The sequence below is a fragment of the Notothenia rossii genome (genome assembly GCF_949606895.1).
Source record: "Notothenia rossii genome assembly, chromosome: 10".
Taxonomy (NCBI): Eukaryota; Metazoa; Chordata; class Actinopteri; order Perciformes; family Nototheniidae; genus Notothenia; species Notothenia rossii.
In genome coordinates, this window is record NC_136908.1 from 42721841 (window position 1) to 42744640 (window position 22800).

Sequence of the window (22800 nt, forward strand, 5' to 3'; positions counted from 1 at the left end):
AAAAAGTTAAAGGGGACCTATCATGCAAAATGCACTTTTGTACGTCTTTTATACATGAATATGTGTCCCCGGTGTTCCAGGGAACTCACCAAGTGTCAGAAAATACAACCCTCTCTATTTTCCTCCATACCCAAATCTCTAAAAAAGGGGCTGCAACGGATCTGATACAGACTGATACAGATTTAAACACTGTCCTGACTTCAGGACGGTGGCGCTACGGCTATTGGGCCAACTCTCCACCTATCAGGGGAACGAGAGGTTGGGCCACGGCCGGCCATTGCTGCCTTAAAGCGCTGGAGACGCTGTAGTACATATGCCAGGCCTGTAAGTGGCGCTGTAGTCTGCCACAAAAGCAGCGAAGAAGACTTCCTGTGCAAGGTTGCCATGGTTGCCCTTCTGTTTATTCTCCTCTGTGGCTCTTTTTCTCCATCCCTGAGGTAAGCGTTTGCGCCTCCTGCTTTAAAACAAATGAATAATGACTCTATATAATCATATGTAAGGGATAATGTGCAGCGACGCGGTCATTATCGGGAAAAGAACACCGACAGGCTGATCAGGAGCCGACGCGAAGCGGAGGGATCTAGATCAACGTTCTCAACAAAGTAACAACATGACTCCCAATATTAATTGAAATTCTTTTATGGATTTAGAAAATTAATTAAAAAAAATTGTTGTATGTATTGATTTAAATTGACATGCATCCGCTAAGAAAAATTGTCCGTTGTTACTGTTTGAACTAACGTAGCAACGGCAGGAACTGCTTCGATAGCGTTTTTGAGGAACTTTTTGATTACAGATTTGAAAACATTGTTGCTTGCTTTAAAAGTAGCACAATTCATTATGTCAAACCTTGGAAAGTAACTAGATATCCCTGCCCTAATGCCAAAGTAAATGCCGACTCCCCTCTCCTGCAGGGGGGCATGGTCAGTTGCAGCTCACAGAATCAGCCCCCTGCAAAAACAGGGCTGGAAAGAGCAAATAGAGCGAAATGAGGCATGGCTAAAATGCAGGATCTGTTCGGTATTTTGAAAAAATAAATATATTTATATACTTTATATAGGTATGGCCCTACAATATATGTTTCAAATATAGCATGATAGATTCACTTTAAATATAGTTGCACATCTCTGACTTACTGATCAATTTATTTAAATACCCTCTACCTCACGCACTTGTTTAATACTCAACAGAATACTACAAAATAATCAGCTAACACAGAGACAATGGTCTTCTTTAGTATTTTCTAAGCACAAAAGCTAACAACAAACGAGTACAATAGTTATTAAATGAGCAGCCAGGACATTAAGGCAGGACATTACAGGCAAAAGGTAGTTTTTTCATGTACTTGTACATTTTTTTATTTTGTTCTATTTTGTGGCCTATATTTTATATCTATATCTTTAAAAAAATCTATTTTTGTATGCCAACTTAATAGTTTTCCATGTGTATTTAAAGTTAGCTCAATCTCAAACAACTAGAATAACTGTCTCCATCTACCTCTCAGCCTCGCATGGTTTGAACATGCTTTAAACCCGTCTGATTATTACATTTTTCTCTATCATTTGTTGTGTCAGTCTGGGACATCAGACTAAAGTTCCAGTATGTCATCGTGTCTGCTGTCTGATGGCATCACCGGCCGCTGATTGGCTGCCCCGCCCGCGAGCTGCAGAGGTGGGAAGGGGGCGTGTATGGCACTCCGCGCGCTATATGTAGAGCGCGCGCTGTGCAGGATCACACAGAACTCAGAGCAGAGCCGGACATACACACAGCAGGACCACAGTGTTCAGCACACACACAGGACAGATTCAGGATGCGTTCAGGGACCCAGCCGCTGCTCGGCCTGCTGCTGCTGCTCAGCTTGCAGGGGAGCCCGCTCACAGACGCCTGCTCCTGCGCCATGACGCACCCGCAGGACGCCTTCTGCAGCGCCGACATAGGTGAGTGAGGGACCGGTGCGCTGTCCGGGGCCGGGAACTGCTGGGGCTCAGCAGGGTGATGTTTGGAAGCATGTGTTAGAATAAAAGTGATCTGACCTGCGGGACTAATAAAGGCATTCTGATTCTGATCTGTTTACTGGATGAGTATACAGGAAACTTGCTATTAAGATCTACAGTGACATTATTTAACTACCTTTGACTTTTACTTAAATGTTTACACCAGTACTTCTTCTGTTATTTTCAGAACACATTTCTAAAATAGTTATTATTTAATTGTAGTGTTTAAAAGTAACAGTTACTATACTACTAAATACTGTACATGAGTGTTTTCATTGTTTGCTCCTTAAGTACACAATCTGAGTACTTCTTCCACTTCTGTTTAATTGAATAACTCACTTGAGCGTTTAGCTTCTAGTCAGTGAACGACTCTGGTCCAGAGATGTAACTAACAGTGATGGCTGTTAAACTAATGCAATAGTTGCCTAACATTTTCATGGCTTTTTTCCCTAAAAAAGTACCCACATTAATGTTGTCATGGTTCAAGCTACAGGAAGAAGTGGTTTACATTGTTGATGATAAGTCATGGTAGTTGATTCAGGTAGTGCTTATTTATGAGCATACAGCACTGGCATGTCTGTCAGCCAGCGCTCGGTTGTAACTCAGATGTGCTCGGCCTCTGGTACACAAACAGCCACGAGGGGGGGAGGTTACATAGCTTGTTTTACTGCCTGGTTATGCGTTCCCTGACTCCCCAAAATAATATGAATTTGGGATCTGTATTAGCCTGGCCTCTGTTTTTAGAAGCTCAGGATTATGTGATCTGCAGGGATGGAGAATCTTTGGGGTGAGAGTTTCCACAGTGTGTATCAGAGTGTCAGGGGGGATATGGGTCAGAGGATTTCTTCACATGTGCAAAGACAAAGACAGAAGCTGACAGCCTTGCTGAGTGCAGCTGATATTTTGGTTACATATCATTTTAAGAAACTCTGACATACTGTATAATCAAGAATAATCTCTCAGTCTAAACTGAATACACACTGCAGAATGTGTAGCCCATGTGTTTGCCTAGTGTCGTCTTACACGCTACAAGGGAAGTCCTAGTTATTGCAGCAAGGCCTCCCCCCCCCCCCCCCACACACACACACACACACACACACACACACACACACACACACACACACACACACACACACACACACACACACACACACACACACACACACACACACACACACACACACACACACAGACACACACACAGACACAGACACAGACACATACCCACACACAAGACATATTTTTTAATGATGGTGCACTTACTGCCTGTCACCAATAGAGGTGACACTGCTAATGATACAATAACATGTACTATTGATGTTGTACCTACACTGTTTCCTCTCTTTGTGCTAAGCTAAGCTAACAGGCTACAGCTTCAAAGTGATATCAGTCTTCTCATCCAACTCTTGGTGGGAAAAAACACGTTTGGACTATTAATTAATTATTATGACCTTGTATTTGATCGATAAGTGAAATAATAAATAACAACCTCTAATACAGCATATTTCTAAACTCTCTTGCCACTAGCTCCCTTCCCGTGAGATCCAACAGCTTTTCTCTACCTAACTGATCACCTGTTGTTGCATTCCAATAAATACTTCACATCTAGGCTTTAGCGTGGCTTTAAAATACTGTTTAATTTGCTGTGTCCTGTTCACTCAGTACTGTGTACACCATCGGCACACTGCAAGGGTTTCGTGTTCCAAAGGCTCCTCAAATGCAGCCAAGAAAATAAGGCTTCTCCAAATATGGAGGACACAACCAGAGTATTTCACGTTGGTGGAAGTCACTTCTTTTAGATCTGAGGTAGGCGGGAGATCACATTGATTCTTTGGTGAATTCTCCGTAGAGTCTTGTGACGGAGGAGGTGCCCGGTTGGAGTAAGGGAAAAAGAAGCAACCACAAACACTCATGTGATGCTTTCACAGTCCTGCAGATCTTCAGATATCTTTGGTGTTGGCATTCACTGGGACTGACTTCAATGGCGGCAGTGATCAGCTGTGAGCCCCACAAATCCCATTCCCAACGTCCTGGCTTGGCTTGTGCTTTGAAGGAACCCATCATCTGATATCTATGAGCAGGCGCAGGTAATGGATGCTAGAGAAGGCTTCACCTCCCATAACTTGTTGGTCATTATGCTTTTGTGCATTATATATAAGGACTCTCCGCAGATGTTACAATTTACCAATGTTCGCTCAACACTCCGATACATTGTTATGTCCGGTTACTCCAAATACCAGCCTTTAACATAAGGCTACTCTTTCATAGTCAACTAATACATCAATGAATCAGAGATCTCATAAGAACTCCTACAGAGCGATAACTCTTGGGATTTAGATTGTGGTTGTTTGTTCGAACTTGTTGGAAACTTTTTGTATAAATTTCATTTGTTCATTCTTAATTCACAGAATGTGTTGCATGTGCGTAATTTTATAATGATAAGCAATTAGTAACCTGCATTTCAATTGGATAAGGCTAGCTTATTACCCTGGCAGTGTTGAGTACTGCTTTGTCTGTAGCACAGTAAGCTTCAGGTTGTTGTTGTTGTTGTAGGTCGTAATTCATTATCACCTGCTATAAACATCCCGCCGCCTGTAGCCCATGTACTGTGCGTTTCTATTGGTCAGTAGGTGCAGAGATGGCTGTTGTAAACGCAAACAGAGCCGATCCTGAGCCTAACCTGTCGCTGTGCAGCTGACGAATATACTTCTTCTGAAACACTGGTTGGATGCTGCAGTCACGGCTAGTTCATTCATTAACCTGGGTGAAATGTACTTTTTCTTGGACTATAGTATTTAAAATGCAGGTAAAATTTCCTTATTAAATATGCCATGAAGTCAAAATGTGTTAAAACAGGAATTCAGCACTATAGAATAGCACTTTTATTCATGTTTATTCAAATGTCACAAAGTCATCCTTCAATTTTGGTCCATTCTTCAATTTGACGTTTATTTATATCACCTGCACTTTTACATGTATCATAGTCAAGTCCAGATAACAACAAGAGTATGGGTTTGAAATGTTAATGCAGTGAGGGAGAAACACGGTTATTCTCAAGAAGACAGGCCTGAATGTTCTCAATCTAAGACCTGAAGTTGAGTTCGAATCTCTTGTTTTTTTGGCAGTGACCCATAATCACTTGCAGACACTCAATTGGATGAATCACACTACTTTAAAGGTTTGGCATTTTGGAAATTGTGTATTGCTTTAATTTCAATTGGATGGTGGTATTTAAGACATGTAAGTGGGCCATGTCCTGCCAATGCCCCAGCTTCCTTCTTTGACTGGGGACTGAGTTGGTTGCTATTGGGCGGTTGGGTTAAAGTAGTCCATTCACAAGGAGATATGAGCAGTGCTTGTTTTTCCAATGCCCTCAAACAGCAAGATTAGAGGCCCGGCAGTGAACTCTGGCCCTGAGATTTAATATGGTTCTGTAAGGACGTTGGTTCCCAAGCACTGGGGGTGACAGAGAAAACCTTTACATGCTCGCACCGCAAACCAGGTCAGTTGCTGAGGATTAGGTTGATATGTGAGAAACGGATCCCGCCCTGCCGTGGGTGTTTTGTGCAGCATAGAGCAGCTTTGTGCAGCAGAGCAGCTTTGGACTGATGTCTCCTGGTACTAACACACCTCCTCCGGCTGCTAATGAGTAGCATTTAGTTAAATCACCATTCTTTCTGTCAGCTTTCCCCCAACCCCAAATATGCAGGTCAACAGGTGACAGGTGAGCTAATGCAGCTGTAATGAGATGCATTATGTCACTCTGATCAAATTTCAGTAGTTTTCCCAAAAGTGAGCTAAAATACGATGATATATCAAAGGTTTTGGATTATGTGCAAGCCTCGGATGTTTGTCCCATGAGCCAGGCGTATCGAATGTCCACTCCGTCCCTCCCTTCACTGATGACCAGCCTCTTGGGGGTCCACTATTTTAAACAGGAGGCCAGCACAGGGGCCATGGACATCAGCCTAGCACACACTACGATACAGCTACTATTGCACCACCATCCAACTTTATTCGCCTTCATCACTTGTAAAGGGAGCACTGAATAATTTCGCCGAGAAAGGTCAACAATTATTTCTCACTAGAATGTCAACTTTGATCAACGGTGGCTTTTTACTGAAAAACAAAGTCAGACTCTTACAAATAAAGCTGTAAAACAGATATTCCAAGTATTGATTGAACTAATATGGGATTGTCATTCAAACAGCAGTAACCCTGTGACCAACAATTCTGGGAAAAAAAAGACACATGGCAAGTGAGTGAGTTACAAAGATAAAAAGAGACGGATATGAAAAGCAGGAACCAAAGGAGCAAAGCATGCTGGGAAAACACCAGGCAATCTGTTAGGCTCTTTTGGAACCATGGCTTTGTTGTAATTCAATTTGAATACAATCAAAAATCGATTAAAATGACCTGTTGCTTAGAGCGTTTATCGCCTTGTTAAAACTGGAAGTCGTATCAGAGGCAGTGATGAAAGTGTGTACTTCAGAGGCTGCCTTTGCATTTTACTAACCAGTAAGTAGACCATGCAGGATTTCTGTTTCAGTGTTTATTTTTGAGCGTGGTGGTGTCGTCTTGAGAATTCCTCTTCCTCCCACACTCCTTGGAGCACTTTGTGCATACTAAGCTCAGCGTCACCCGCCCTGCGCCTCTCTGCTTTCTCTTCCTCACACACACATGAATGAGTAACCTTATTCTTGTCGAGCCCGCAGTTTGCCACATTGTTCGTAGGCTGAAATGAATGTTGCACTAAATTACATGCTCACCTTAAGATTTAGCATTCGCAATCACGCTTGTGTAATCCCCTGCTTTAGGCGAGAGATCCTGAGTGAAACATGGATTTACTTCTTCTTGTTAACTCTCTTATCACGAAAAACCTCCCACTCTTGGAAATGTATGTCGGATCCTCCGCAGAAAATAAAGGCCTGTAATTCTTCACGTTAAGCAAAGTAAGAGGGAGGGAGAGTTTTTCATTAAAGTACAGAGAGACGATAGATATATCAAATAGACTATTAAAGTCTGAATTATTAGCCATTATTATGTGCAACATATTAGTACGTAACAAATAGTCTTAATTGTGCCAATTATGTAAACCAATATAATGCTACTACTTCAGCTGCTTGATATCATGCCATATTCACCATATTAACCATTACTCGTCGGCGACCAATAGAGGAATAACTGCACTTTGTAAATTGTAAGGCGTAGTGTACGGTGTAGGTGCCGAATGATATTTAAAAGAAATTCCAGGTCGAACACATTTAAAAAAATGCAACCGCTGGATGACAGTTAGCTGTTTAAAAACGCTGGGATTTTCTCTGAACAATCAGTGGTCCGCTGTGTTTTGATGTCCTGTATCGGCTTACTACCTTAACTGAGGTTGTACTAAAAAAGTATAACGGCACCAGGTACAATCCACAACTTTTTTTAGAATCATGCTGCATGTCAACATTATCAATCAACAATATTATGAGGCATCTGTCATTACAGCAGGGAGAACTCATCAATGTTTTTTTTCGTATTTAGAACAAACAGTGGGGTCAGTATGAGTTCAATGACAGTGTGCTGTATATCCTTATGAGGCACTGTATGCAGACAAATGAACATGTTCAGGTGGAAAATAAACATTTGGGAGGTAGAAACGTTTGTCTGCATAGTATATTCATAGTTTCCAGTTGAACCAGGATGATGTGAGACTAGTTATGGGTTAAATAAACACTCTTAACATCGACTCTTGACATGAACAGGCAGCTCTGTAATGGGATGTAAAAATAACCTCTGAATTGAGAGGAGGTCAGGGGTCAGTGCAGGGGAATGATACAAATCCTCTGTCTGGAGCAGCTGAGGCCCTCCACACACCAGCACCAGCTATTACTGGCTGCTGTCCAACAACAGGGAACCAATCTGGATGTATTCGGGTCAAAAAAGTTGACCCGTGGCCCTTCAAACAGGAACACTCGTTTCTTCTGAGGGTTGCTTTTGAGGTCAGGGCAGAGGAAGAAACTAGGTTTTGGGGTGATGGTTGGAAATAACAGCAGCAGTGTATTTAAGAGAGGCTTCCTGTTACATCTGCACATTCCTCTGTAATTGTGCCCTGCTTTCCCTGTAATTGCAGTGGCAAAAGTATGTCAAACTGCATTTGGGTACATCTGTTGGGTTCATATTAAAAACAAGTTGACAGATTAACAGATCAGGTGTTTTCCACCTTGTTCTTGTCCAAGAGCTCATAAATGACTTGTTTGTGCCTTTAATTGTTAAGATGACAAAAGGTGAAAAACAATCACCTTTATGCTCTTGACAGAATGTTCAACTTTGCATTTTATGGTTGTATGTTGGTAAGGTGTATATATTCCAAAGCACCGTTTACCGTTGGGTACATCCTTGAATTGACGCTCTGTTCACTTGCAGTGCCCTCCATGGGTGGCAAGCTAACAGGTGGAATCCCAATTTGTCACTGCACAAAATGTCACTGTATCCAGGGTTAGGTTACCCTAACCCTAACCCATGTAGTTTGTCAGTGCTAATTAGCTAATGTTTGCATGCTAACAGCATAAAGCATCCAAGTACTGCCGCACAGAGCCCTGAAGATGTATCTGATCAATTTATTTGTCATAAGGCGCTTTCACACCAAGTACTTAGCCGTACTGAGTTCCCAGTACTTAGTTCATCAGACCTCTTTAATTCTTGTGAACTAAGTACAGATCGCGTTCACACCGGAATAAGTTCCTGGGGAAGGATTAGGCAAATGAAGCCGCTGACGTCACTTCTTCTTCTTCTGCTTTGGGTTTACTGGCAGGCCGCAAACAACTTCACGGCGTATACTGCCGCCCGAAGTCCCCGGCCGGAAGTTCCCGGAGTTGGGGACTGGCTTCAGTAGAAGCTGCTGGGTAAATCGCCAGAATGCCGACACCTCCTCATCTCCACCGCTCCAATGTTTTTTTTTGTGTTGCCACAAGTTACTCTCTCTCCGTTTGTGCGTTGGGCTAATGCTAAAGGCCGCTACACACCAACCTGAGACCAAAGAACGTGTACCGAAGGCGTCCCGACTTTTACGTCCGCTACATCGCCTGCGTCGGCTTCACCACCCGCCTACGAACACCCGCCTACAAACACACTGCAAAGACTTCAGTCGACGAGTGGCAATAACTGTCCTTACCAGCAGGCAGCGGTAGTGTGTATTCGTCATTCAAATGAGGCAACAGCCAATCAGAGTGCTTTCTTTGGCCGACTTTCTTTGGATCGGCCGCAGGAGGTGTGAAAATGTGCCGTAAAGCAACGACGGTGCGGGACAAACCAATCTGAGTAGGGCGCCGCGAAGGCCCGACTGCCTCTGACGGCCTCTGACTCCCAAAATCGGGTAGGTGTGTCAGGGCCTTAATGCTAAAGCTAATGCCAGCAAATACAATGGCGGCTTCACAAAACTTTTAAGAGTTTTAAGGGGCGTGGTTTGTAATTCGCCCAGCCAATCAGAAATTGGAACCTTTTTCTCCCCAGGAAAGTATCTGCTCTCTAGCAGGGACTAAAAAGGGGGTGAAAAGGTTCTCATGAACTAAGTTCTAGTTCCAGATCTTTTTTGTGTGAACGCAAAATCCCAGGAACTATCGGAATAAAAAGGGAAAAGTACGGGGAAAAGTACTCTGGTGTGAAAGCGCCTATAGACAACTTTAAAATAAATATTCCGCACTTTCATGCATGCTCAGAAACATTCGTCAAACAGAGCAAATTACGTAAAGTAATTACATTTGCTGTATCAATAGTTTTGTATTTACAATGTACAGATTTGAATGAACTTCAAATTTCCTTAACCTACGGCAAGCCGGTGAACTGATTCCTGTGTATTGAGTACATCTATTCAGCTCATCTATAGCACCTACAGTGAGCAACACCAGCTAATGTTAGCTTAAAAAGGCAGCACACTAAATGCAACAAACTACCCTCATCCACAGAGCGTGCAACAGAAGACTGACTGCATTTCACTCAACAGCTACTCACGTCAATAATAATACTACGTTTCTGAAAATCCCATATAGTACCTCTAAATAAAAATGAACCTAAAAGAGTCCTGTGTATTTGTATTGGAAAGCTTGTGGATGGCCCACAGTACTTGGATTGGTTTAAAATAAGCATTACTGGGTGTTTAAATAAATGCTTGGTTCAATCGGTGGTCTTCATCACCAAAATAAGTTGGAGGTCACCACTTTTGGGTGGCCATGCTGTAACTGCTTCCTGTTTGAGTTTGTGTGCCCATTTCCACTTGCGTGGAAGTAGGAGAGTTAAACCAACACATACCAAACAGAGCATTCCACATGCCTCATTTCTTCCTCCAGAAAAATAATGAAAGGCTTCTAAATTTTTTGTGTGAATATGAGCCCCTAAAGAATGTGTTGAAGACATTCCAGCAGGAGAAGATAACAAACAAGACAAGTGTTAGTTGTGAATGCGGCCGATGGGCGGTGTGCAGCAGGTGAACAGAGACTGACAGCTGACCCGCAGCTCTGCCTAGACTCTATTCACCGGCTCCGAATATCCTTCATTTCTCCCAGCTCCCTGGCCTTCCACAATAAGCACCCTTACACCAACATGAGTTAAAGTAAACAAATCAAAGTCCCCACTGAGTAGTTTCACCTCGCCGACATCAACATGAGGGACCTGCACTCAGATAAGATATTTTCCAAGCCCTGCTCCCAAAACAGAAGGAAACAGAGGAGACACGCTGCAGCTTTTTACCTCATATGACTGGTGTTTTTAATCAGTAAACAAGCTGATAGGAGTCACATTTTGCCCTTCATGATCTGAATATTACAACTACACAAACAAAGCCAACATCCCAAATGTCTGTAAGTGATTGGTACAAGTTCTACCTTTTAGAAAAGAGTCATCTCAGGGCTCGACATTATAATTGGCCCGCTGGCCCGGAAGCACTATTTAGACACCCCGGGCCAGCATAACGTACTTTCCACTTGCCCGCTCGGGCCATAAACAATATTGCTTTAAAAAAAAGAATTGTCCTGTGGTATTGGTATTTTGACTTGCAATTTAGTTAAATTGTTTCGTTTATTAACGCTACAACATAGCGTTTTGTGAGTCGGTTGTCGTTGTAGGGTGAAAAGCAAACAGCTGTTTGCTGTGGAGCGGAGCGCGAGCAGGCTCCCGTGAGCGGGAGCGCGCTCCTTCACTACAGACTATCGCGCCACCTAACCATTCGCCATTAATGTTTTTAATACCAGTGGTAACCGGCCAAGCGCCGGGCAAAAAACAATCTTCAAATAAAAGAAAGTCACCGGAGGAGTTAAAGGAGAGTGACAGCGAGTATGAGAAGAAGAGGGAGAGAAAGTTTCAGCCAGCTTGATCGATGGAGTTGGCTTCTAGTGCAGTAACGCGTCCTAAAACCCTTTTATAATCTATCGATTAGATTTATGATTTGAAAATTATAAAAGTAGGGTAGACATGTGGAGATTATCCGGCTGAACAAAGCGTGCATTTATCAAACAGGTTTATTTTCCACAGACCTTATTTCCAGCTATTTTCCAAAACCCTTTGGAGAAATCCCATTGCTTTTTGTCGAGGAAACCAGCAGCGTATACTTCCTGGTTTTAGGACGCGTCACTGCACCTCTCAATATGAGGCCAATATAAACAAGGTCTTCTGTCGGCTCTATACATCAATGCCGACCTATGCTGACAAGTAAGTGAAGAGTAGAACATATAAAAGGTATTGGCTTTAGGGAAATGTCCCAGCAGTTTAGGATAATGAAGGTTCTAATCTAATCTATTACATAGCCATTACATTTCTAACTCCTAATGACAGGAAGGCAGAAAGCGCATTATACAAATAATAATACTCATAATAATAGCTGATATTTTTGAACAATGACCACAATATCAGTATTTTAATAAACCAAATATGAACAATTGAGGAAATGAGGAAGAACTGATGATTCAAATGTTGTCGTACAAGTAGTAATGTAGTTAGTGCATAAATTACTATTGCAACAAATGTGTTCATTTTCTTCATTATAAGTCGATTTTTTTTGGACGAATGCTCCGGGCCAGTGGTTACAATGGTGGGGCCAGTGATAATACAATTCCACCGGGCCGGAGGGCCAGTGGCATTTTACCCTTAATGTCTACCCCTGCATCTGGACAATCTTCAACCCCAGCAGTAAGAATTAATCCTTGGTACAGGGACAATGCCTCTTCTTCCTCTAATTCCTGTATCAAACATCCCCATAGTTTTTCCCCCAGTGGCCTTCCTTGGCATACTGCAGCAATGCATAAAATCAGATACACGGATTAACTGTGGTGCCAACCGGCCCTGAAATGGTATTTATAATGGGACTGCTAAGGCCTCCTACTGGCCAAGGCCGTGCTATTTAATGGATTCGATAGGAAGGCTCATAGTTAAATGTTGGAGCAGTTTGTTCAGTTTAGTTCTAAGTCATTGACCTGTCCCTCTCCTCTCTTCACAGTGATTCGAGCTAAAGTGGTGGGCAAGAAGCTCCTGAGAGATGGACATTTTGGAACAATGCGCTACACAGTCAAGCAGATGAAGGTGAGTGGTCTGTGCTGATAAACCTTAAAGGAACACTAGGACGTTTTGGCAAACACACCTGCCCCCTTTCTTGCCAAGAATAACTTGAGGAGACTGATACCAGTTTCATGTATGCTAGTTAAACATGAGCCAGTATTGTTAGCGTTTCATGTTAGCCTAACTTACTTAAATACCAGAAGGAGGGGAAGCAGTCATGCTGGCTTTGTTCAGGGGAGTAACAATAAATCATGCTTCTAGTCTTTAGATGAGCCAGAGACTTGTATCAATTATTGAACTTGAACTTGGCAACATAGTCAGTTAAATGCACTTCCTATTAAACTAGGCCGTAGAGTCAAATTTGATCATTTCTGATTGTAACCACTAGGCGATAACACTATTGACTTGAACTAAAAAAGCTATATTTCTTCCATTTAACAACACTCCCCTATGTAAAAGCACAGGCACGTCCAATTCCATACACTGGATGTGGCAGGAACTCTTTAGAAAGACTTTCTGTCCGCCCCCTCAGCCGCTGTTTGATAGCTGAAAAGCAGCTTGGGATACTTAGTGGGAAAGCCCGCACTTCACTTCCTCTGTATTCTTACATAACGCTGCATATTTCTGACAGATGCTCACATTGGCCTGCTGCTCAGACAGGAGCCAGGCTGGAGGATTAGCAGCTTACAGGCATTACAGCTCCACCAAACTGCTCGCTCCCAGTGTAAACATTTCAACAGAGCTGTGCACTGCGTCGCTACAATCCCAGCTCGTACAAAAGCATTAAGTGGCCTCTTGTTGGTGAAGCACACCAATCATCACTGTAAGGATTATCCTCAGGCATTAAATGTGAACTTTGCACCTCTTGCGTTATTTATTTGTATTACAGTCTGCTGGTTTATACTGCAAACAGAGGTTTTCCTTGTGGGCTGTAATAGAATGTGATTCCCTCCAAATTTCAACAAATCCTATGAAACTAATCGCCCTAAGCCTGAAACCTCTACAGTTGGAGGCTTTAGTAACAGTTTGTTCTGCTTTTTCTGGGAGCGACGCGTCTAAACAAGGATTTCCTGTTGTTCCCGGACAAATAAATTACACTGAAGGAAACATAACAGGTCTCAGATTGAATGCTGACGATTGGCTCTGCATAACTGGGGTAAATAGAAGGAGCTGAGGTCCCCACTTTAACAATGCCCTTGCAGAAAAAGCATCAAAGTCAAAGCACATTACACAGCATAATCATGTTATCTATGATTAGGTTAAGGGCAGAGCCTAATACTCCTCATCCCAGGAGGCATTCCTTAAGGAATGTCATCTGATAAAGCCCCCGTACTGGTTTCATTCCTGATTTTATATATATACATATATATATATATATATACACATATATATATATGTATATATATGGGTGCAGGGGGGGATGTTGTGCCAGGGTGAAGGGTACATCATTGCAATTTTAGTTTCGGTTTTAACGTCAACTTTGGTTTTTTCGTGTCTTGTAGATGTACAAAGGATTTGAAAAGGTCCAGCACGTGCAGCACATCTACACAGACGCCTCGGAGGGTCTGTGCGGAGTGAAGTTTGACATCAACAAGTACCAGTACCTGATCACAGGTGAGCTGAGGGACTGACAAGAGTCAATGTTGGAAGGAAGATCATTTCAAATTGCATTATGGGAAATTATGGATCCATTGTTTGGAGCTTTACCTATGGTCCGAAGTAAATCAAATGCTGTGCCCTTAACCTGCTTTCCTTCATACAGCTAGCAGGGGGAGACTTCGATTGTAGTCTGATTGAATTGAAGTCTATCAGAAAATAAGGCTACTTCAAATGTAATTTGTTACCTGCCTATGGTCTCAATCTTTAGTATCAAAGTCGTCTTCAATACAACACAATAATGACTGTGTAGGTTTAAGTCCCTTTGAGGGTAAAATAGATGAAAAAAAGCAGTGTCACAATATTTTCTAAAGCGTTCAGTTGTACTTATGTTTGAAAAACCAAGAAAATGCAAGATATTAGGCTACTGACTTTCTTATTGCAAGTCCCCTAAAAGTCTCTTTATATAGGAATATGGTCAACAGTTCTGAGAAAAGCTTATTAAGTACAACATTTTCCCACAGATGTGTTTATTTAAATTGATGATTAATATTTGTATTCAATTCAAATTGAATATTAATGAAAACATTTCTGTCAGGTAATTGCTGTTGTTCAGATGCATTCCAGAGTCTTTCCCACAGCATGAGTGTCCCTCACTCCTGTCCTCCCCAAATGGCTTCTTCATTTGTCCTGTGACACAATCTTTCCCACTATTTATAACCTACTTTTTGATACTGTTAAGGCCCTTTAAAAAAAAAAATCCTTTAACTTCTCTGCCTGGCGCACGGCAGAAAGCGTTTCCTCTCTTAGAATTTGTAATTAACAGCTAGCAGGAAGCGACTGGCGTTTTCCAGCACAAGCTTTTATGAGTTGCTATTTCCAACAGAGGTGCAGTTTACTTTGGACCCTGCGGTGCTTGACGTATAACTGTCGCTAAGTCCCGACCTGTAAATAAAGTAACTGCACCCCATAGTGCATGTGAAGGAGACTGCGTTGCCAGGCAGCGAAGGCTATGTTTACCCTGCTCGGGTGCGAGTGACATCACTGACGTCTTTCGCTGCTCTCAAGGCGTCTATATTAAGTTCCTGCATACGATCATGACTGCATAACAGCCAATTTAAAGGGCCTGGCTCTCCTTTGATGGAGCCTGAGTGCTCCGGCCCTGATTAGTATTTTCAGAGCATGTCACACATTCAACACAATGTAATAAGCCTGCAAGTGACTCAAGTAATCCCAGTGCAGGGATTCACTGGATTGGGGGGGGGGGGGGGGTTGGGGATAGAAGTCTGCTGACCTTTTGATATTCAGAAATAGGGGGTGTTGGTTTAATACCGGCTTACTGTGTCAGATTGTCTTACCATAGATAAACAAGTTGGATTGCTTGAGCAGTATGTTTATATTATCTTGTGTTTCAGACAGAGGATTATGAAGTTAGGTGAATAACACAATGAGATACCAGCAATATGATACCAACTTTGATTAAATGACTGCAAATGAGATGAGATTAATAACGTTTATTCAAGCTTCGAAATCTGGTCGGATGGTTTTCCACTTTAGTCCAAACTGAAATATCTTATTTGTTGCATGAAATCAACACGCTGTTGACCAATTCCCTCCATATTTTCCTCCTCAGGCCGAGTGTACGATGGAAAGGTCTACACAGGGCTGTGCAACTTCAACGAGCGGTGGGAGCGCCTCTCATTGGCCCAGAAGAAAGGCATCAACCACCGCTATCAGCTGGGGTGCAACTGCAGGGTGAGTGGAGAGCAGCAACCTCACCAGCAAAGGACACAAAAGATGAGGGAAGAGGAGGCAGAAGGAAAATGTAAACTACTCCTACATGTCAAATTAAAAACTGGGTTGATCTATGAAGCACAAAAGAGTTCTATCTATGAATACAGCAGGAAGGAAAACTAACTGAAGTACCCAACATGTGAAGGGTCAAACCAATTCAGGCTCATTATCGTTACTGTTCCAGCTACATTGCAACAATCATTTACTCCTACTTCAAATGACCTTCATGTCGACATGGCTGTTGTTACTGGGACTGAGTTATGAACCAACATTCCACATCATAGATTCTTAGAAACCCAAAATAGAGAAAACTATTTTTTTCAAAATCACTGGAAGTAATTAAATAACAGCTCTGGGAATCAGTTGTAATGGTACCGTAGCCGGTCGCTGTGCAGCTGCCAACCAGCCGCGGAGTCCTACTGTACAGCCGTTTCCTGGACATCTGCTAACACCATCCATCCCTATCAGTATAAGTGGATTAAGAAAGAGACCTATTTGTTCCCAGTTGAGCTACGCCTGTGAACTGTGCTCAGAGCGTAAATGGCAGCAGCCCAGAGGCATCCAGAGAACGCCTTCGATCAGCTGACACTTCAGTCAGTAAGCACAGGCAGGCGTAAACATGATCACACTTATTAAATGCGCTCTGCATTCCTCCACAAATGCTGATTTACTGCACTGGAAGGCAGGAAGTGTGGCGTACCGGTTAGAGCATTATTCTCCACACATCATTAAAACTATTCCAATGTCTCTGAACCACTGAGGACACACTCTCGGGATGAGTAACAAAAACACCCAGAATGGGAAAAGTGCCCTCTATCTTGCTCATAGAATTTTCACATTCAGATTCATAGAAGTGCAGCGACATGCAGTCATTAAACAAAATGTGCCGTTCATCATCTCTTTGAGTAGACAAGTGACTCTTCCTGTCAATTCACGCTGTATATTCAACCGTGAAGCTGCTTTTTGTGCGAGCACCTGGAGGTGTGACGCATGAAAGGCGCTCCGTAAAATCTAATTGAATCATTACGAAACTACAAATACATCACTGCTTCACGAAGATGGCTGACATTCGTTCACATTTCACAGCACAAAGCCATGAATATGCCAGGGTACGCTTACTGGTTTTGCATTTAGTTTTTTAAAGAGCTGCCTTTTTACAGCTCATCTATTAATGTGCTGCAGCAAATGAATGAAAGGAAAAGAGCAATGATAGGACTACATGTTCTGGATGCTACACCCTGTGGCCGTGTCTCAATTCAGGGACTGCATCCTTCGGAGGCTGCATTTGTAGACCGCATACGTCACTTCCGCCGAAAGAAGGCTGTCCCAATTGGAAAAAAAGACGAGACTCCTCCGAATGCGGCCCATGAATGCAGCCTTCTTTTCCCAGATTTGAAGGATACATCTGATGTATCCTCCGAGGTCTACCATATCCCAGGGTGCAATGCGCGCAGGGAAGAGTGAGTTTTTTCCAAAGGAAATGGCGGGATTTGTAGTCTTTGTAGTTGAGTATTTTTCATGGTCTTATATTTCAACAGTTTTACGACAAACTGTGACTTTTTTGACATGGACATTTTTTTTAATTGACAAACATCATATTTGTAATTCGTGGCACAATTCAAACGGGATCGAAAGATAATCTTTCTCTCCCCATTGACTTCAATAAATAATTTTACCGAAAGTAGATGGGTGGGACTTCGCCTCTCTGATGAAAGTTATAATAATAGAAGACATGAAGCTGCAGAGAGAGGATAGATATATTCTTACCTCTACTTTGTGATAAGATGAAAATACAAAATTAAATTAAAATAGTAATTGTTAAACTCATTGTTTATTTAATTTACTTTTTTTTAACCATTATTTACAACATGTGTACATAAGCAGTGGAATAATAGGATATCTCTAGGTCATTACACTGTCTTCAGTTTAATTTTATTAATACAAAAAATAGGTCATACAAAATGTTTAATGTTTAATTTAAGTGTATTTCAGCAGAGCGGGGGCTCACGGTGCTGCTGGACCTGGAGGTGCTGACCTGGGGTCAGTGGGACATCATCTCGGCTGGTTTAGTGGAAGAAGGAGAATATGAACTGTTATGATCACAGCTATTAAGATTAGAACACTAATATTGTTAACAATCAATCTATACAACATGCTTTTGTTCATTTAAAAAAACATTGTTTTATTATTACAGAAAAATTAAGACTTATTTTAAATATGAAATAATATGATTAAATTACATCAGCTATATATAATTTACTTGTTAACTTACTAATGTAACATTACTGGTGCTAAAGGAACAGTCTTATTTACCTGGCCATGGTCCTCTTTATTTCATCGCCGTCGGTGATCTCCAAAAAATGTTAAAGGTAAAAGAAAGGTTTCTGGATCATTTTCAGCTGAGTTAGCTTGTAAGCTAATTTGCTAGCAGGCTGCTGGAGCAGCGCAACCGAACAGCGCGTATCACATGACGTAAATACGAAGCGCTCCGTAGGCTAGAACGTCTCATTTCGTAGGCCGCTCGGTCCAGCCTACCCGGTCTACGTGTAGGCTGCGTACTCCAAAGCGTGCAGTCCCTGAATTGAGACATGGCCTGTGAATATGTTACACTTTTATATTTCAACCGAATCATATACTCAATTACTTCCTTCCAGGCTCATACGTCATACTGTTGTCAACAAGTTATATGCTACTACCGATTATTGGTAGCTTTAACATGTTAATAAGTTCAATAATTAAGCAGGAATGTCCTTTTTTTGTAAAAGTATTCTTATTCTCTTTCTTGGCAAGGTTTAGAAAAATTGATTGAAACCACTCTCAAATCTGTATGCTAAATTTGAGTCATGATACCTTTAGCTTACGTTAGCATTAGCCTTCAGGAAGTAGTAAACAGCTAGCTAAGTTCTATCCAGCTCTTAAAAATGACAACAACGAGCACATGTGTGAAACAAACAAAATACAACTCAGTATGTTAGTCTAGAGGTGATAAATGTGATTTTTTGTAAAATGGAGCAACCTTCTGCTTCTTCATGTTTCCATTCTTTATGCTAGCTAAGCTAACTGCCTAGTGGCTCTAGCTTAGTCTTCAGTGTAAATATAATTTAGCTTCAGATTATTTTAAGAATGAAGCATTATTGAGACATACCAAAAAATAGAGAGTTTTTGGTTCAAAACATATTAGTTTATATTATTACTGTCAGGTAAGGTATACCTGTAGTCACCTTTGGTCTCCTGCTTCATGGCTACATCCTTGGTTTTGCTTCTGTCCCTGTAGATTAAGTCCTGCCACTACCTGCCCTGCTTTGTGACCTCTAAGAATGAGTGCCTATGGACGGACATGCTGTCCCACTTCGGCTATCCGGGCTACCAGTCCCGGCACTATTCCTGCATCCAGCAGAAGGAGGGCTACTGCAGCTGGTACCGGGGCATGACTTCACGCGACAAAACCGCAATCAACGCCACTGACCCCTGAACCCTGACCCCAACGCACCCTGCCCAAACCACTGACTCCCTGACTCCGACCAATCCCAGGTGACAGCCTCTTTTAAAGGGGCAAAAAAGAGAAAAGAGTAAATCCATTGCAGTGCCTGTTTTGTAGCACTTCTGACAGAAAACTATACCTTTTTTGTTGTGCACATCGCCCTGTTGAACTATCGACTTTCCAAACACGAATCGAACTGTCCTTGAAAGTGATCAACCTTTATTGGATCCTCAGGAATAAACAACAAGCCGTGACACGTACACAATTTGAAGTTTCAATACCAATAGCATTGATGTTAATAGGTGAGCTGTGTTAGCCTTCTTCTAACCTGGTAGCCAATTATCACTCTGTCAAATGACATTGTTGCTACTTGCTACAGTTAGATGGACGGTGTTCCACACATCCAACTCTGTAGATGGAGTGCCAATGTAAGGTATGACCTCTGAATGTTATACCTCTTATTTCGTCCTCAAATTATTGCATTTTCTTTGAAAATTGTATTGTTTTACAGTGAAGTATACATGTATCAATTATGTTCAGTGTTAACTGTAACGTGTCTTTAAGGATTATAGAATCTCTGCTGACCTGAATGTTAATATCACAAACAACCCTGTACTGTTGAGCACTGTTGAATATCAGAGAGAGGCTAAAATAAATGCTCTGTTATAGTGCCAACGCAGAGAGATGCTCACTTCTGGCCGAGATGGTGATATTTTTTATTTTTTGCTGTATATAACATAAGCTACAGAAATGAACTATAAACTAATCTGAAACCTCTGTAATTCATTTATTTATATGTTTATTAGATTAAACAGAAATGATGTGATATCATCTGCATAAAAAGAAACAAATATATAATAACTGATCAAAACTACATTGTGACAACCATCGCAGCCTGCGCACCCCCCGGAATGAGGGACCAGGCTATAGTCTGGTACTCACGGTACTCCTGTCTGTTAGCTCAATCCAAGAGTGGTACTCCTCGTCCAATGAAAGCCACAAGTTCAGAGATATTTTGTATGTGTATATTCAATCTTTTGTATTTAACTATTTCAAATTGACATATATATGTCAATATATATATATATATAAATGATAGTAACAATGTTGTCACTACATTTTTTTTTTCACCTGTTTTTTCTCAGTGCCGTACCTTCAATCCATTCCATTAACAGACACAGGTTTGTCACAGCCCTTCATCACTAACACAAAGTATTACATCGCTAATGCACTGTGGCTTTGACCAAGTTTTCAAAAGCGTTTTTCTAAATGTTGGGAAATATGCTTTTTCGCTTTTCTGATTCAAGTGAAATGAGTTTAGCTTAGTCATAAGCTTAGTCATAAGCTAAACTAGCCATCTCGTTGGAGCTGGAGGTTCATGTTTAACACACACGTTAGAAGCTTATAGAAGCGTGAATCTTCCAGAAACAAAGTAAAATGCCAATTTCCTAATATGTAAAAACTTTGTATTTATTTATCCATCTCCATTCCAAAAATGTGTCTTTCTTGTGAAACAGTATTTAAACCACCTCTGGGAACTAAAGCTAAGGTCGGATCACATCAGAGGAGGAAGATTGTATCTGGAACTAAAGTCAAATATTGACACGTTTCTCTAAATTATTAAAAAGACAACCCTAAATCTATCTTATTTTTGTAACTCGCTCAAAGTTTTCTACACAGAACTGCTGAATACTTTTCCTTCTGTCTGCCTCCTCTCGATGATGACTCTTTGGCATGAGTACGCAACATTACACCGAGTCCGGATTACGTGTCATTTAGTTTTAAGACAGTACAACAGAAGTTAATAATTACTGACTTTCGAGTCGCGTATCAGTAGAGATTTTATTTTGTACAAAACATGTCCTTTCTGTCTTTGTACTGTATGTGTTGACAAAGCTCTTTCTCCAGCTGTGGCGTTTCTGTGTCACTATTTCTGTGGTTCATGTATGTGTAAATGTACTGTCTGCTTAACACAGAAAGACTTGGTCAAGTTTAAAAAATAACCCAATCAAGGAAGCTGTGTACAGTCTGATTCCTGAAGTGTGTGTGAGGGGGGTTCCTTGTAGGGGTTAGAGAAGTGTTTGACTTAATTTCTGTGTTTTATATTTTTATAATAAAGATTTAATGAAAATCTGCCTACAGGAGGTTTATGGTGATTTATGTGTGTTGTGTGGATGAAGAGTAATATCTGAGGCACTCACCATCTGTGTGTGGTTGGGGTAGAAGGTTTGTTCATTCAGGGGGAATTTCTCAGGGCCGAGAGAGTGGTAGAGCTTTATCATCTGAGAAAACTGAAGAGCAAATAGAAAAGACAGTTAGATGTCTTCATTAAAGCAGTGGAGGACAGGAAGGTTATATACACCTGTGTTCAGAGCACAGCATTCACAATCATCCTCTCAGATGCTTATACATGTGATCCAGTACAGTCAGACACATATCCCAACACAAATAGTTGTTCTGACTTCCTCTAACCTGCCTTACGTCCTTCAGTTAACAGTGCTGAACCTGCTGCATTCAGCTGTTGGTTACAATGACAGTGAGGATAGCTTGGTTTAAGTAAATACATTCTAAACCCACCAGTAGATAGTTGAATGTTGATACATTATTGCTGTATGAATGATTGGTTTCAAACCTGGGGAACACTGATATTTGTAACAAATAAAGTTTTCTTTCAAGCTAGCAAAGTCTTTGAGATTCATGTAAGCCTGATTTATTCACAGAGCAGACACATCAGTCAAATCCCAAATATAATAATAAGACGTGTATCTTGCTCTATCTAGAGCGATGTTTACCAAAGTGTCTTATCATATTCATTCATTATGGACTTGTTATAATGTCTCTCCACATATAAAATATCTGTGTAAGCATGTTTTCAGACATATCAAAACTAGAAGAAAAAAGCTAAGAATATCAGAATAACTTTAGTGAAAACTGTCATAAATGCAGCTACAGCTGATGACAGTCGAGGTGTATGGTACAGTCCGACCTTTTTGTTTGTCTTGATGCTTTAGTGCTCTAAAGTTCCCTGTTTAAAAAGCCATAGGGCCTTTTTTATCTATCCTGCCCAATATTATAACTGACTTGATGGATGACCTTGCTGTCTGTTATGGCTTCCAATGTGGCAAAACTAATTTGGGAACAGAAGAACAGAATGATTTTCAAACAGTAAATTATCATTCAAAAAGTATAAAATGTCAGTATCTATGGAGAACAATTACCACGTCCCTACCATTAACACTGAGCAGAGAAACGAGACCATCTAAAAACGTATGGAATGCTTCGTTTGAAACAGGTGTAAACATGTGGTAAATGAGCTACGACATGTAAAGGTCATTCTTTTACACAGGGTGGTTCATACTCCTTCAATTATGAACACATGCAGAGAGTTTTCACTGCTCTTCCTCA

At 41.4% G+C, this 22800-nt stretch overlaps 2 protein-coding genes across 3 annotated transcripts in view; one reads left to right on the plus strand and one right to left on the minus strand.

Annotated features, from left to right (window-relative positions):
• The window catches only part of LOC307023033 (synapsin-3-like), a 95816-nt gene that overhangs the window by 1236 nt on the left and 71780 nt on the right, over nucleotides 1-22800 (minus strand). Inside the window, exons 6-7 of one of the 2 annotated variants that reach the window (XM_079656026.1) lie at nucleotides 21597-21686; nucleotides 17396-18507 (exon numbers count right to left, since the gene is read on the minus strand). In XM_079656026.1, the coding sequence (XP_079512152.1) occupies nucleotides 18331-18507; nucleotides 21597-21686 (267 nt within the window). In that variant the 3' untranslated portion in view covers nucleotides 17396-18330. Of the gene's footprint in view, nucleotides 1-17395; nucleotides 18508-21596; nucleotides 21687-22800 lie in introns of those variants that run through there. The other variant, XM_079656027.1, reaches the window with a different exon arrangement.
• Nucleotides 1616-21530, plus strand: LOC307023035 (metalloproteinase inhibitor 3). Its single transcript, XM_079656028.1, has 5 exons — nucleotides 1616-1937; nucleotides 12466-12548; nucleotides 14027-14138; nucleotides 15754-15875; nucleotides 19189-21530. Exons 1-5 carry the CDS (start codon nucleotides 1811-1813, stop codon nucleotides 19384-19386), a joined length of 642 nt encoding a protein of 213 aa, XP_079512154.1. The 5' UTR covers nucleotides 1616-1810; the 3' UTR covers nucleotides 19387-21530.